The sequence below is a fragment of the Mastigoproctus giganteus genome, chromosome 5 (genome assembly GCF_048544385.1).
Source record: "Mastigoproctus giganteus isolate SK-2022 chromosome 5, ASM4854438v1, whole genome shotgun sequence".
NCBI lineage: Eukaryota > Metazoa > Arthropoda > Arachnida > Uropygi > Thelyphonidae > Mastigoproctus > Mastigoproctus giganteus.
Window position 1 is genome coordinate 174,002,914 of NC_143579.1, and position 15,635 is coordinate 174,018,548.

A 15,635-nucleotide genomic window follows, 5' to 3' on the forward strand; every position below is an offset into this window, starting at 1 on the left:
GGGAGAGCGTTGATAGCAGAATGTATGTTCTGCATTAAGGTCATAAGATTTGGTGGCAGTTTACGCAGAAAATGCAACCAAAAAATGAAGATATTGCAAAGATCGTATTTTGGGGTGAAATCGAAAAGGTTTAGTTACTTCTCAGAATTTCTTGAGAGATAAACATGGGAAAAATTTGTTCATGGATATATTAATAAAATAGGGTGTTGACAATACAGAGTGTTATGAATACTGAAGTAAACAAGAAATCTACTCTATGCATCCCTGTTTCCTGTTTCATATCATATAAAAAAGGGCTTTGCGCCAAACTTAACTTGAAATCATGGTGTCAATTCGGGAACGTTCCCAAAACCATTCTCCTAGAATAGATGAAATTTCAAAATAGGGCCGAATTTCGCAAAACTAGTAATGTGATGCAGGGATATTTCTGATAAAAGTCGAATTACGGGGAATAAGATATTGAGTTCACCTTATAAAAGTAATAAAAGAACTGAACTTAGCACTTAAACTATTATTTCAATGTTGCTATAGGTAGTGGTATGAGACAGCACATCTATTCTTCAGGCAAGAATGCAGTACGGCACTTGAGAAATCATATCCAAGGTCGCATCATTTCACCGAACTCTGACTTGCTGCATTTCCTCATTCTGCTGACCTTTTTTCCCCACCTATCTCCGGAACATACTAAGAAATCACGTACAGCATAATTCCGGTCATTGAACCACCGCACAACTTAAAGACAAGAGAATAATATTCAGTCGAAACGAATTAACTCAGCAGCATTAAGCTGAGGAAATTGAGCAACTGCTCTTCAGGAGGTAACTCTCTTCAGCTTGTCTGGAGCTGGGTATTCACGGTTGTTAGCAGAAGGAGTGCATAATTCACTAGAAAAATGTTTCCTTTTCCTTTCAAATTCTTGCATTAATTTTAGATATATTTTATTTTGGATCATACTGTAATTGCTCAGAGACATTTATTATGCGAAAGAGCAGGAGTGTGTGTGTGTGTGTGTGTGTGTGTGTGTGTGTGTGTGTGTGTGTGTGTGTGTGTGTGTGTGTGTGAGAGAGAGAGAGAGAGAGAGAGAGAGAGCAGCTTTCCTTGTGTGTATACAAACGAACGTTACTTAATGCTGGAACGATGGATTTAGGCCAGACGCAGACTGTCCACTTGCAGTACTGTTCCTTTACTAGCCACAGCGAATACAGTCGACATACGAAAAAAAAAAAAAAAAAACTAAATTATCGAATATTGAGATAAGTACCAATACCCAACATCCATTTTACGTTAAAGAAAATGAAGCATCTACACTGAGTAATCACATTATTAGATACATCTACGTAATAGCGAGTAGGTTCCCCTTTATTCCTCAGAACAACCTGGATCTTGCCGTCTTGGCATGGACTCCACAAGGTATCGAAAGCGTTCCGTAGGGATGCTGATCCAGGGAGGCAATTGCTTCCCACTGTCGTTGCAAATTGGATGGTCGAAGATCTCTGTAACGAAGAGCTTGTTCCACCTCATCCCGAAGGACTGCAATCTGGCGATTGGGAAAGCCACTGCAGTAAGTTCAATTCACTCTCATGTTTCTGAAACTTGTGGTGCACAACTCTGACGTTGTGACATGGCGCATTATCCTGCTGGAAGAACCCATTCGCAAATGGGTACATTGCAGCCATTAAGGGATGCGCATAATCGTAAACAATTTCCAGATAATTAATGGCATCCAAATGTCGCTCCACTGGTATCAAGGGGTCCAATGTACACCACGAACACTCTCCCTACACCATTACACCGCTACTATCAGTCTGCGCTACTGCATTGTTGACATCTGGCAGGATGGGTCCATGGACTCGTATAGTTTTTGCCATATATTCTGGTCCTCTCCTCCCATCAGTTGCACAGCAGACATATGGAATCGTCAGACTAGGCAACTTTTTCCAATCCTCCGCTGTCCCGTATTGGTATTCATGAGTTTCCTGTAACCGTACCTTCATGTTATTATTGACATGAGTGGAATCCCGTTCGATCTTTGCCTGCAATTTTCCATCTCTGACAGGGTACGGCGATTTGTGCGTTCTGAAATGCCTCTTTCGTTACCACTGTTGTAATGACAACTCATTTAACAGCCTGTAGCCTTTCTGTTATCCTGCACAAGTCTTGTGTCTGCGCGGTAGCACAATGGTATCGTCACCGTCCTTCCCACACCGGGTGGAAAAGGCCCGGGTTCGAATCCCGTCGATGATGCGAGGAACTTTAATGGGCTTTTTTCACTCCGTGGCTGAGTTAGTCGGTCTCAGTCGTAGATAGCAAGGTCCCCCCACCCCCCCCCCAGAAACTAGGGTTTTTCCGTCCAGCAAAACAGGCAAATCGACCAGAGAACACACACACAATTTACAGACAAAATAAATATATGGGTAAATGTAATCATTTACGGTTGACCCTAATATCATAATAAGCTGTTTCCGACCACGGGGTCGCCATTGTTTATTGGATTTTGATCGTTATTTCGTTATTCGACCAATCTCGATGTACATACACTCTCGAGTTACAGTCATACTTGAAAACTCTACTAGGGTTTCAGTTTCCGAGACACTCAAACCAATGCGTACGACTAGTATGAGTACCTCGGAAACTCATACGCATGAATATCCGAGCTGTATGTTTTTGTGCAGTTCGGTGCGAAGATGAGCATGACGTACTCATATATTTTACCCATTGTCGCACTGATTTGCACACATACTGCATCCCAACGTATCTACCATCCTGCTATATATCGTATGGTACGAATACGTCAGCGCTCGTAGGTAACGCACTTGGTAGAATCGCCGTCCTCCCCCACAACGGGTGGAAAAGACCTGAGTTCGAGTCCCGTTGATGATATGAGGAATTTTTATGATCCTTTTTCAGAACGTGGCTGAGTTAGTCGGTCTCAGGCGAGGGCAGCATGGTTTTTACTCCCGAAAATTTGGGTTTTTCGTCCAGCAAACAAAAAATCGACCTCAAAACACACGCAATTTACAGACGGTAAACGCGGAGCACATTGTCATAAATCGCTGATGCTCGTAAAACTCTGCTACAATAACGAATATGTGATGCTGTTATAAGGAGCACTTCCTTTCATGTAAAGTGTAGGTGTACCTAATAAAGTGGTCACTCACTATGTACAGAAGCGAAGAAATACGTGATGCATTTCTCAAAAGTACTCATCAATTTGCATTATGAGCTGTTACTTCATAACAGTAAATATTTATTACAGCGCATCTGTTTAAATTGGGAGTTTATTACTGCAACAATTAAGAATATTCAATCCTTGTACCTGACATTGCTCTCATGTTCGAAAATCAAGATCAACCAACGAATCGTACCCAAAAAAAAACAAAAACAGTTATATTTTGTGAGTCGGCATGCGGCAGGTTCTGGAATTCTCCGCGCGCTTTTAGTCTGAAATTTGAAACTGTTAAAGGGCTCCTCTTACATCTGTTTGTCTGCATATCCAACTAATATTCTTTGTAGCGCCACCTGTCATTAATATGTGGGAGACACAGAATTGAGTATCATCATTTGGAAGTCGGCTTTAAAATATTACCAATTTCCACAAAAATTTCTAAAGAAACGGCGCTTACTCCAATCTCATCCTGTTAATACTGTTGGTATTATAGGGAGAGGCGGTACGTCATCGCATCTTTCTGTCGCTATGGACGACAGTCGGAAAGGTCACAGCTCCCGAAGTATCGATCAGTTCCCATGACTCAACGCTACATCCGGGAGTCTGATACCCGAGCACTGTAGACGACGGAGAAGGCAAAAACAGGGAGGAACTGAATCTGTGTTTCTACTTGTAGTGTCCTGGCGGAATCTTGGAAGATGTCTGGCATCTGGGGACCCCGTTAGTTCCTACCTCGCCATGCACCATTCAGGTAAGTGAGGAATGCCATTGTCTTGGTGAGGGTTATGTACAAATTGTTTAATGGCGTCTTATTTTAAATGTGTGGATTTATCTATATTGCTTATGTGATGCGCGATTAATCGACTTTTCTGTTTTCTTTACTTGTGGCTCCACCTGAATTATCTCGACCAACCGGCATCTCCCACTCCTTCCTACAGAGGTAAGGCAATTTATTTGATAATGTTTATTTTGTTAATCTTTTGTGTGTGTTCCAACAGCAGAGAGCTTTCATTATTTACAGGTTTATGCCCACTGCAGGGTAGGGATGTCGTGTGCTCGTTATTATCCTCTCAGTTATTGACCGTACACCACCCAACCTCGAGTTATGGTGACCACGTGATGCTAAGCGAAGACATGGTGGATGCAATTAATGTCATGTAAATTACAAGATTTTAAATTTAAAAAAAAATCGTGTGCTACACTTTGAAAATATACACTCCAGCTCAATCTCGCCCCTTCGCAGGTACGTGAATACCCAATGTGCACATGGCCGATTTCGTGAGAGATTTTGGAAGAGAAGGGAAACTACTGAATGAGCCATTCGTTTACTTTACATCAAAAATTACTGGATTTTTTTTTTTTTTTTTTTTTTTTTTAGCATTTTAAACAAGAGGGTGAGAAAAAGGGAAGGCAAAGAATCACAGGTACTTTGTGCTATTATCGCACATTTCTCAATTGCGGGAAGTCGTTGACGAAGGGGCCAAAAACTTCCCTGTAACTATTCCCCATGTGGCCTAAACTGAAGGAAATCGTCGATATCACCCCTCCCCAAAAATAATGGTCTGTTTATCTTCGTGAGACTCCTTTCCCCACAGGCGGATAGAAGCCTTGCAGCCACGTTAAGAGTGAAAGGTTCTGCTTTACGACCAGCGACTGGTCTACAAATTACACTAGATATAGCACGAACCGGAAGTTTCTGATGGAGAGGTAACTGCCATCATTATTTCCCCTTTGTACTCTTCTCTGTCAAAATTTAAGTACAGTAGTACCTCCCTCAGTGGTCTTATTGAGCCCATTAATTCTACTGCTACTCTTTCATCAACAGTTCCTTTCCATCCCATGAAATGAAGCGCATGTTTAAAGTTTTTCAACACTGGATGCACTGATTGCTATAGTGAACTCTTAGTAATTAATTAATTAACTCCTGAAATTATAAAAACTTTCCGAATCTGTTTGTTTTACGCAAACAAATTGTCAAAGGCAAACTGTAGGAGTTCTCAGCAATACCTTATTAATGAAATCAGTTGATCAGGTAGTGTGGAAAGTGGAATTGCCATTTCGATATTAAAAAAAAAAAAGTTCAAAATTAAACCCGTGATTGAGGATTTTATATTTTAATTTATCTTCATTCAAACTGCTGCTTTTATTCTTAATTAATTTTGTTTCACCTGCTTGAAATACATCGTGGAGTAAGGGACAGGGAACATGAATCACGTTGATCTTTTAGCACATGATTTGTTATAGTTTTTAAATTTAAATGCGTTCATTACGTGGAGTGGATCTCTCCTTTACAATACTGTTTATATAGAGATAAACATGTTTAGCACCGGTGGTTAACCATAACAAAAATTCAAGGAATACTATTTTCGTTTCTTATTTACATCAAGCAACGTGTACACTTGTGTCGTCCCAGAAGAATAAATCATAATATGAGTACAGAATACATAACAAGGGTAGGCCCCCAATAACAATTAGATTAGTCACTTATTTTAACATTTATTATCATGCCAGAGATTAATTCAGAGCAATGTTTAACATTAATATAAGAAGTCAGAATCCTTAACTATATTTCCGTTATAAAACCGCAGTTTTAGTAACTACTGTCATTAAAACTATCATTAAAATCATGTCTTAAAATCTTTGAATTATATGATAATGTGCATATTATCGCATAATTCAAAGACAAGTCATTATTCTAGCTCTCGCAAACCATTTCACAAATTTTCAAACATATACTGTGCGGCATATACAGATACGAAATAGCTCTTCTTCCACATCATCGAGAAGTGGCCGAATCCTTTCTACTCTCCGGACGAGAGGATCCGTCAGGAACTACTTCATGTTGTAGTCGAGTTACTCGGTCTCGTACGAAGGTGACATAGTTCCTTCCTTCCTTCTGCAGAAAACTTGTCAAACGATATTTTGATACCCCAAAGGTTTTGTTGCCACAGTTACTGTGAGTTATTCTAAATCAAGTGATTGTGGGTTAGAGTAATTAACCACTGGATTTTTTAGTATAAAAGCCACTGTTTTAGCGTTTAAAATAAGCCCTCGAGCAGTGGTAGAAGGAGCAATACATCAAAATGCCTAAGTAAATCTCACGAATATGTTATTGAAGCAAACGGGACACATTTTACTTGAGGGATAACCTTAAATTTGATCTGATATATTTCGAACAATTTAATCATATAAGCTGTCTTAATGACTCCATATGAGTTTGCAAAACTGAAACTAACTATGAAGGAAGGAAGTCCTATGTTTACGCTTCTTAACATAGCCGAGTGGTCAAGAGAGTGGTGCAGTAGCACGCGCTCTTTGAGAACCGGTGTTCAAGCCCGTGACTGCTAAATACGATTGATGTTTGTATTGATGATTTATTGTAAACTCTACTGACCACGTGATCGTGCGGGAGTATAAACAAAAACATCCCAATGATCCATTTCATCCGCTAATGCAAAATGAAGTGGATCAACGATAACATTGCATTTGGACCATCATATTTCTTTGGTGTAAGTTTTATAGATTTTTCACACACACTAGCCAAAAAAATACCACCCTGTATTCAGTATCGAATCGGGCCACCTTTGTTCCGAATAAAAGCAGATGTGCGGCGAGGCATGAAATCTTTAAAGTGTTTCAGTGCGTTCTGGTCAAATTTTAACCATTCTTCCAGCAAAATATCGCATAGCTGGGGCAAAGTTGAAGAAAGAGGACTTCATTGCCGAATAGCTCATTCCGGCATATCCCACACATTCGCAACAGGATTGAGATCAGATGAATGTCGGGGACCAGGGAAAATGACATAAATCCGTGTAATGTTCTCCGAACTATTCTTGCGATTTTTTGGCACAATGCACTGTCGTCCATAAAGTGGTCATCACTTTCGGGATGAAAGTGTGACACTGCAGGGCGCAGTAGATCTGATACAAAATTCAGGTACTCCCTAGAGGACATTCGACCTTCCACCAGTATGCACAATGCACTGTCGTCCATCAATCGGTCATCACCTTCGAGATGAAAGTGTGACATTGCAGGGCGCAGTAGATCTGATACAAAATTCAGGTACTCCCTAGATGACATTCGACCTTCCACCGGTATCAACGTACCCAGTCCGTGCTAACAAAAACATTCCCCATACCATGATACCACCTGTACAAAACAAAGTGTATCGTGATTCGTCTGTCCATATGACTTTCTTTAACTGATCCACTTTCCAATCACGACCTTCTCGGCACCATTGTAGGCAGTTTTTTTTTTTTTCTCTTTTGCTTTTCTCTGAAACAAGCGGCTTCCGAATAGGCAGACGACTATCAATGTCCAATTTCTTTAATTCCCTGCGCACGGTTTGAAATAGGGCGGTTCTGGGCTTGGTTGAATTCAGATGTTATTTGCTACGCACTGGATGTCCTATTTTTCCGTGCAGTCCTCCTTAGAGTACGAGGGATTCGGTCTTGAAGTATATATTTTTTTCTGCCACATTTACGCCTTTGAGATGTGGAAGAACAGTTTGCTTTCCAGTCATTAAAAACCTTTGGGATGGACGTTTTTGAGAAACCAATTATGTTTTTCGTTTCTTGAATCGTGGCTCCTGCTAAACGCGCACCCACAATAAGACCTTTTTTTAAAGACTGATAGATTACGCGTTTTCCGCATTATGGCCTCAGATTACTGTAGTCGAACATCCTGTGCAATCTTTATACTCAACGAGGTAACGCGTAATCAACAGAAGAAATGCAAATAGGTGCAAAAAATTTTTTTTCTGTTGCATTGGGGTTCGTATCTTTTATTTTATTTATTTATTTTTTTCTGGCAATTTGTGTATAATGGTATTCAAATATTTAACAAACGATTCGCATTTTTGCAAATTTTTTTATTGTTATTTATCTTAGATGGTTTACCCCATCCCCCGGGATTAGGTGGATCATCTATGATGAATGGTAATAAAAGAATAATAAAAAATGATAATAAAAGTAATAAAAATCTAGAATAATAATGCTCATATCTTTAGGTAAAAGAAAAGAGATTGGGGGGGTGCTGAAGCATAGAGAAGAATGGTTTGTCTTTCAAATGAGCAGTCATTTAATTAATTATGAGGCTGTTGCAAAACTTTACAGCTGTGCCTTCTCATTCTCTCTCGGCACGTTAGGGCGGAATGAATGGAAAGGTGGTGCAAAGTCGATATCGAATATTAAAAAGTTCATGAAATTTAACAAAAGTATCAATTACAATTCGTCATGTTATTCGTATGCATGGGAAGTTTTGGCACATCAGCTACTCACATCATAGTGAGAGAGTTGCTATATCACACTAATTTATGCGGTTTGTGTGTGTGCGAGCGTATACATATTTTACTCTCTCTCTCTCTCTCTCTCTACAGTCGAGTGACAGGTTGCGCAATTACTATACTGTCTTTCAGGGATCGTTTTTTTGGGGAGGGGGAGCCCTTTCCAGAATGCCCAGCGACTATGGGATTAAATAAAATTAATTAATAAATAAATTTTCTGTTTATAGTCCGGAAGCCCACACGGTCAAAGAGTTAGCCCTTCCATAGAATCTTTCCTACTGACCTAGCCTGGCTCCTCATTCCGATGGTGTTCTACAGGCCCATAGGCGAATTGGCCAGATGAACAACATACCAACATAACCCAACACTAATTTACAGAAGCACGTACTAATCCACACTATCTGGGCTTTAGGGAGTAGTGTAGACGACAGAAGAGAAATAAACGTGGAATCGAGGGGACCTCCGGTGCCTAGATTATACTGTCACTAATAAAAATTAATCACAACTACCGTATTTCATTTTCCTTCATTTATTCAACTCGCATTAAATCTTAACTCGCGATTTATATATAAGATGTATAAAAATGTTCTAAAAGTTCGAAATAAATTTCACAGCCTAAAAGGGCATCGTTGGCTAGGGAATTTTATCTATATTACCCACTGTTTAAGAATGCTCTCGCCTATGACAAAGACAACTGTTTGGTCACAGCTCAGTGTAGTTTCGTAATCATTAAATTGTGTCATGAAAGGTAATTGAGAATGACTAAGCTGTACTCCGTTGAACTTTAAAAAAACGGAACCGAATACATCTCCTGGAATCAGAAACGAGAGAACAATCGGGTACAAGAGCAATCGTTGCTGTTAGTGCTATACAGATTAGCAAAAACTTAAACTGATTATAGTTTTCAATGTAAATGACGCATTTAACAGTATCTTTAATGCGTAGTAAAAATGCTTTCGGCCGAAAAAAGTAATTCAATTTCACAGCAAAATATTGGACAGTTTACTGTAAATATGGCCTGTTAGAGTAAGGAAAGCCAATAGGCAGCTCAAGGCTTCCCCTCTGCTCGCTCATTCATTCCATAACGTGAGTACGAAGTGGATGGATCTAGTGAATAACCCTGAGCTGCTTTTCTCCTTACTATAATGAACGAATATTTGTAAAGAAAAAGAAACAAAATGTCTTTCAGAATAGCATTCATTTCAAAATGAGAATTATTACTGAAGGCTAAATTCAGTTAGCAATAATGTGTATGGAAAGCATAGGGAGATCATCAAAATGGTAGTTTTGAAGTGGCGAGGTACATTTCGCTATAATTCTAAGGAATTACTTTGAGTTTCTCCCATTTTTAACTTTAATAAATGAATACTTCCTAATTGGTCTTGAAAGTTTCGTCCCCGTTCATTTTGCTGATGCCTCTCGGAGCCTTGAGCGCCTCAATCGGGTCTCCTCTGGGGTGTCTGGTTTCCGGGCTCTGCAGCCCGCATGTTCGGGGTCTTTCTTCGTGGGGGCTCTCTTTTGCGGATCTCACCGGGCGAGTTGGCCGTCTTTGCGCCCTTTCGGGGGGCTTGATGTCTTTCTTTGGGTGCGGTCTCCGTGCTTGAGCGCAGTGTTCCGGGTGTGGTCTGGCATAGGCCTTGTGCAGTGGGATTGTCGCGTCCCTGTCTCTGCTTGCGGGGGTTCGATGGATCGTCGATGGGGCGCCGTGGGCCTTCCTTGCAACCTGTTTGCAGTGCTCGGGGGGTTTCGTGTCTGGCCGTGTCGTGGCGCCCGGGTCCATTTCCTCCGGTGCTGGGTTTATTTGATCTCCACCGGGTGGGTGGGTTGTTTTGGGATTGCTGTTTCCCGGGTGTGGTGCCTTGCACTTTGTTGGATTGGAGCGTGGCTGCCATTTTTCTGACCGTTCCTGAGGGCTGTCTGGGTCTCTCTGGGGAGGCTCGGCTTGACAGTGATCGTTGGCTGCTCTGCCAATTTTGGCATCGTCTGCGGATTTGGACATCGCGCCCTCTATCCTTTCATCGATGTCGTTTGTGAAGATTAAAAAAGCGGCAGTGGTCCTGGTGCTGATCCTTGGGGGGCCCCACTTCTTGCATCGGCCCGGTCTGGGGAGTGGCCATTTGTCGCACCCCTCTGCCTCCTGCCCTGGAGCCATCCTTCTGTCCACCTAGGGATGTTCCAGCTTATGGAGCGGCCGATCATGTGGGACTGGGTCGGGGGCTTTGCTGGGGTCTAAATGGACGGTGTCGAAATTGTTCCCTGGGTCCGGCTCGTGAGTGACCCTATCGAAGTAGCGAGCCGGATTTGTTGAACATGATTTTCCCTTTGCGGGGCCGTGTTGATTGTCCTTGAGGGTTTCAGTTCGGTCCGGGTGGTCCTGGGTTCCAGCCTTGATCGTTGCCTCCGTGATTTTCCCTGCTACTGGGATCGGACTGACAGGTCGGTGGTTTCCCACTTCACTCTTGGAGTAGCCCTTGTGTGTGGGGGATGCATTGGCACTTTTCCGCTCCAACGGAGTCTTCCCAGAGTCTAGTGATGCTCGCGTGATTGGCCTCAGTGGTTCGGTGCACTCACTTGCCGCCTTGGGATTGCCCTTGGGATTGTGGGGTGTGTTCCATCGGCTCCGGGAGCCTTACTGGTCTGTGGGCTCGAGGGTTTTTTGATTGGATGGTCTTGAGAAATTTCAGTGTCATTGGTTGCATATTTTTTTGCTTCGCTCCCACAGTTTCCGATTGCCGCAAGGGGTTTTTCATTTGTGAATATCGATGCGGGGTGGCTGTTGAGTTCATCTGCAGCGGCAGCTGGTGTATTTGTTACTGTCCCCTTTCCCTTGCGTGGGGGTCCGGTCTGGTTTGTCCTGCTCTTCTTGGCGTTTGTATATGTGAAGAGTTCCTTGTCCCCGCTCTTTGCTCTGTTTGCTAGTGATTTCTCATAGACTGCCTTTGCCTGTCTGGCCTTTTCTGTGGCTCTGTTGCAGATCGTCTTGTGGTTGTTGTGGGCTTCGGTGCTTTTTATTACTCTGTAACCTTTCCATGCCACCTTTTTCTGCTCAAGTGGTGTGGCGGCTTCGCTGTTCATCCGGCTTGGGGCCCTCCTCGTGGAGTGTTTTTTTGATGGTGTGTGCGCATTCGGGGCGTCTGTGATTGGTGTTTTGGGGGCGTGCCGCGGTTCAGATGTGTTCGTTCTCTGCGCGATGTCTGCCCGGTTGGTGGAGGCCATGTGGTGCCTTGAGGCGTCGTGGTTTCCTTTTCTGAGGTTGGAACCCATTCCTTTGCCTTTTGCTTCTGCTGCCTCTCTCGTTATCATCCGCCGTGGGGCTCCGTGGTCACTTCCTGCTGCTGGTTCCTCTGCTGTCGGCCCTGTTGTGTCGTCTGATTCGTGTGTGGTGGTGGGGTCTGGAGTGTTCTTTTCTCTGGTGCTTTCCCTGGCATGTTGATGGAAGTGGCAGTCGTCTGGTTGATTTGGAGATTTTGTTCCCCATGTCGAGTTTCCTTCCCATTTGCTCCAGTCAATTAGAGGCAAATCCAATCTAAACATTTCCCCCCAAATTACGAGGGGAAATGTTTAGATTGGACTGCAGGAAGTTTTATTTTAGCCAGCGAGTTATAAATTTCTGTACTAAGTTGCCTACATGGGTGGTAGCGGCTGACAGTTTGGGGAAATTCAAAGGTTATCTGGATAGTACCTTCGGGTCAGGGAAGCGCATAGGATGATAGGTTTAATTTCCTTTTCTTTTTTTAATTATTATTATTATTTTATTTTTTTATCATTGTTTTATTCGTTTTTTTGGCTGGTGCAGCATAAGCCATAGGCTTTTTTGCACCATGCGGCCATTACTAATACTAATTACACTGGTCAACACGTAATATCAGTATAATATAAATTAAGTCTATAGAGGAGTAGGCGTTCCATTATTTTTCCTAGAACAGGCAATAAAGCTATAGGTCTGTATGATTTAGGTTCAGTAGGATTTTTTCCTGGATTCTTTAAGAAATTTCCTAGAAATTAAATAGCATTCAAAGAACAATCTTATTAACAATAACTACAGCATACTGTACAGTTAGTATCCCGGCCCTGCAATTTTGGCCTGTACCCTACCACTGCATCTTGAAATTGATAAAAAAGGGCTAAATTAATAATGATAATTTATTATAGACTTAAAAAAGGAATCCCCATGGGTTTCCTAGGCATAATCCCAAACCTTGCCAATGACATCACGGCAGAGAAACGACAAATTGCCACACGACTACATCCGATATGGCAAACTGAATGGGAACAAGAGACCAAAGGTGGTACTACCAAAACGTTTTTTCAACAGGTGGCTATGGTTAGCCCAACCTAAGTGGTATGCTCCAGGACTTTATACCACATTTCTATTGACGGTCATGGATCCCTTAAAGCTAAATTGCACTCTTTGGGACTGGCCGATGACCCCCACTGTATGTGGCGAAAATCAGGATTGGGCACACGTTCTATATGACTGTGTAATCTATGAAAATTAACGTAGACAGTTAATCACAGAAATTGGACCCCTTCCTAGGGGACAAGAACACCAACTCAACATGGAGGAGGTCTTTTACAAGGCCTTTACCAAGTATGCTCAAAACATTTTTGAAATCAGCCGAAACTTGCAGGGACAGGCTCTTCAACCAGTCCCTGTACCAAATCAATAGACCAAATATATAACCAGCCCATTTCCCTCCCCATGCCCAGTGAATGACAAAATCTCTACATGACTAAATATACCTGAATTGACTCCTCTGGCTCATTTCCAGGGGACCATAGAGATAGGAAAATAACCAAATGTGACTGATGGGAATAAAGGCAGGTTGGTACTGCCATCATCATAGCATACGTCCAACCAAAACAGACTGAGTACACCCAAACATGACAACACTCACGGAAAGGACTTTAAAGAGAGCCTGTCAGCTGGAAAAAACTAGTAAGCTGCAGGTTTCTGAAGTATGCTAGTATGAATGAGGATTGAATGGACGAGAACTGGAGTGAATATAAAGGAGTGTATGAAAGAAAATGCTAGGAAGGGTGAGTGAATGATAATTTATGCCTCTGGGATGAATGTGTGAGAAAGGGCGAGTGCTGAAAGAGTAAATGTGGAAACTGAGTAAAATTAGCGAATGACTGTGGAGTCTGTGTGAAATGGGCTGTGTGAATGTAAGGTGTAAAAGTGTGTGCCTGGAAGAGTGAATGAATGCGAGAAATAGTGTGTTGAACGTATAAATGTGGAATACAGAATGTAAAAGCATGATAGGATGTTTGAAAAAAAAAATATATATATAGTACAGTATTAGTATAATTGTTATATAAATGTGTGTGTGTGTGTGTTTTGTTCGATGAGAAATGTAGATAAATATTCTCCTAAATTTGATTATTTATATGTCATTTAAATTGCGTGAGCTTTCTTTAAATTATTTGCTTGTTTAAATTGTTGCTTTGTCTTTAAAGTAATGGTTAAACAAGCATTGAATTATTTTAAAAGCAATAATTGGACAGGCAGGATTGACAGATTGGTGTCAATTTTGCTTATTTAATACGTTACCCCTCCCTGGGAAAAAAAATTATGAAAAAGTTGTAAAATGTAAAAACTATAAAATGTTGCCTTGAAATGTAGGGGCAAAAAACTATAAAATGTAAAAAAATAATAATAATAATAAAATACATAAAAATGGTGTGTATGCGAATGATATAAATTGTATGTTCTATTCCTGCCTCCACCAGATGGACGGATGGCCATGGGAACCTTCTGGAACCCAAGGTCATCCATGCTGTTGGCTGTTCCTAGCCAGCATGCTGTCCCAGGTGGGACCCAACTACCAGCACAGCACAGCTGCAGCCGTTCGGCCTTCCATGCTCTCCTGCGTGGTCCTTTGCCTCCGCTCCCCGGGCGGGCTGGAGGGGGAGGTTACCATTGGTCTCCCCCCCTCGCCGCCCCTCTTTCTGCTCTGGTAGACATGGGCCTGCTGCACCGATTTGGGGATCATCTCCTCTATGGACCCCATATCTCTGTCTTCTCCCCCAGCCTTCAGTCTCCCCTCCCCCTCTAACTTACAACTACTAGCGTTCGAATCATTGTTAAATTGCTTGAGCCTTACACCCAAAAACTTAATGACATTAAATCGCATAACTAGTATTCCTTTTGGCTAACCCCTAACTATGGCGTGTGGTTTTCTTTTAGGTCCTAGCCACTGAAATCTCAGGAAATTAGGTGGCAGGACCTGCCAAAGTAAATAACTATAATACTGATGTACCTGGTTTGCCTCCACGGGGCGGAGTATGAGCAACGTTGGGTCCGATTTGGGGCTCAGCGGCCAAATAACCAGAGGAACAACGATACACGACACTACACATATACAAGATCCATACATTGAAAAATAACACCTTTAAACCTCTCGCATTGACAGTGTTCTGTTTCACACCTACAATGTATACTACGCGGAGATGGGGGAAACCACTGGTGCCGTTTGACACTAAACACACTCGACACTCTGGTCAACACGTAAAATGTTAAGAAAACGAAAATACTCAATCTTGACTAATTTTATGATTCTGAACACGAAAATCGCATGAAAATTTGCCTATTGGCTCTTGTTTTCGAATTACAGTGGTCTCACATTAGTGAGTTACTCTGCATTATCAACTGCGGCTCTGGGCAAAATGCATGGTAACACCGCAGTTTCAGTACCACGACGCTCTTATCAAACGATCGCCAACTGTCGCCTAGCTCTACATCGCGTGATAAGTTGTCGTCGCAAATGCGTCTTCAATTTTCTGTTGCAGTAATCCTCGAATACGGCTAGGTACTGGGTGAATTGTTCTCAGTTAAGTTGTTCTCTGTAAGATTCCTACTTTTTGCGCAGTATTTGTGTCGTTTACGATTAATATGCCCCGTAATTGTGTGAATAGACCGGATGACTTCTGTTACGTATATGGAGAAATCACGTTAGTTGCAAGAAAGCGTCCCTTAACACGAACCATAAAAAAGACCTACTTCTTGTACTTTGGGTGTAAAGTAGGCGACCAAGACAAGAACTGGGCTCCACACATACGCGGCACTACCTGTTCATCGAAACTCAATGCGTGGGTGAATCGAAAAGGACGTTTTATGCCTTTCGCATTACCCATGGAGAGAGAGAGAGAGCCAACAAATCAGGTCGCAGACTGTTAATTATG

The 15,635-nt window shown here is 42.0% G+C and overlaps 1 protein-coding gene across 1 annotated transcript in view; it reads left to right on the forward strand.

Annotated features, from left to right (window-relative positions):
- Septin4 (septin 4) overlaps positions 1-15,635 on the forward strand; it is a 171,859-nt gene that overhangs the window by 29,793 nt on the left and 126,431 nt on the right. Inside the window, exon 2 of the mRNA XM_090374273.1 lies at positions 3,660-3,917. Coding sequence (XP_090230399.1) covers positions 3,905-3,917 — 13 coding nt within the window. The 5' untranslated portion in view covers positions 3,660-3,904. The remainder of the gene's footprint in view (positions 1-3,659; positions 3,918-15,635) is intronic.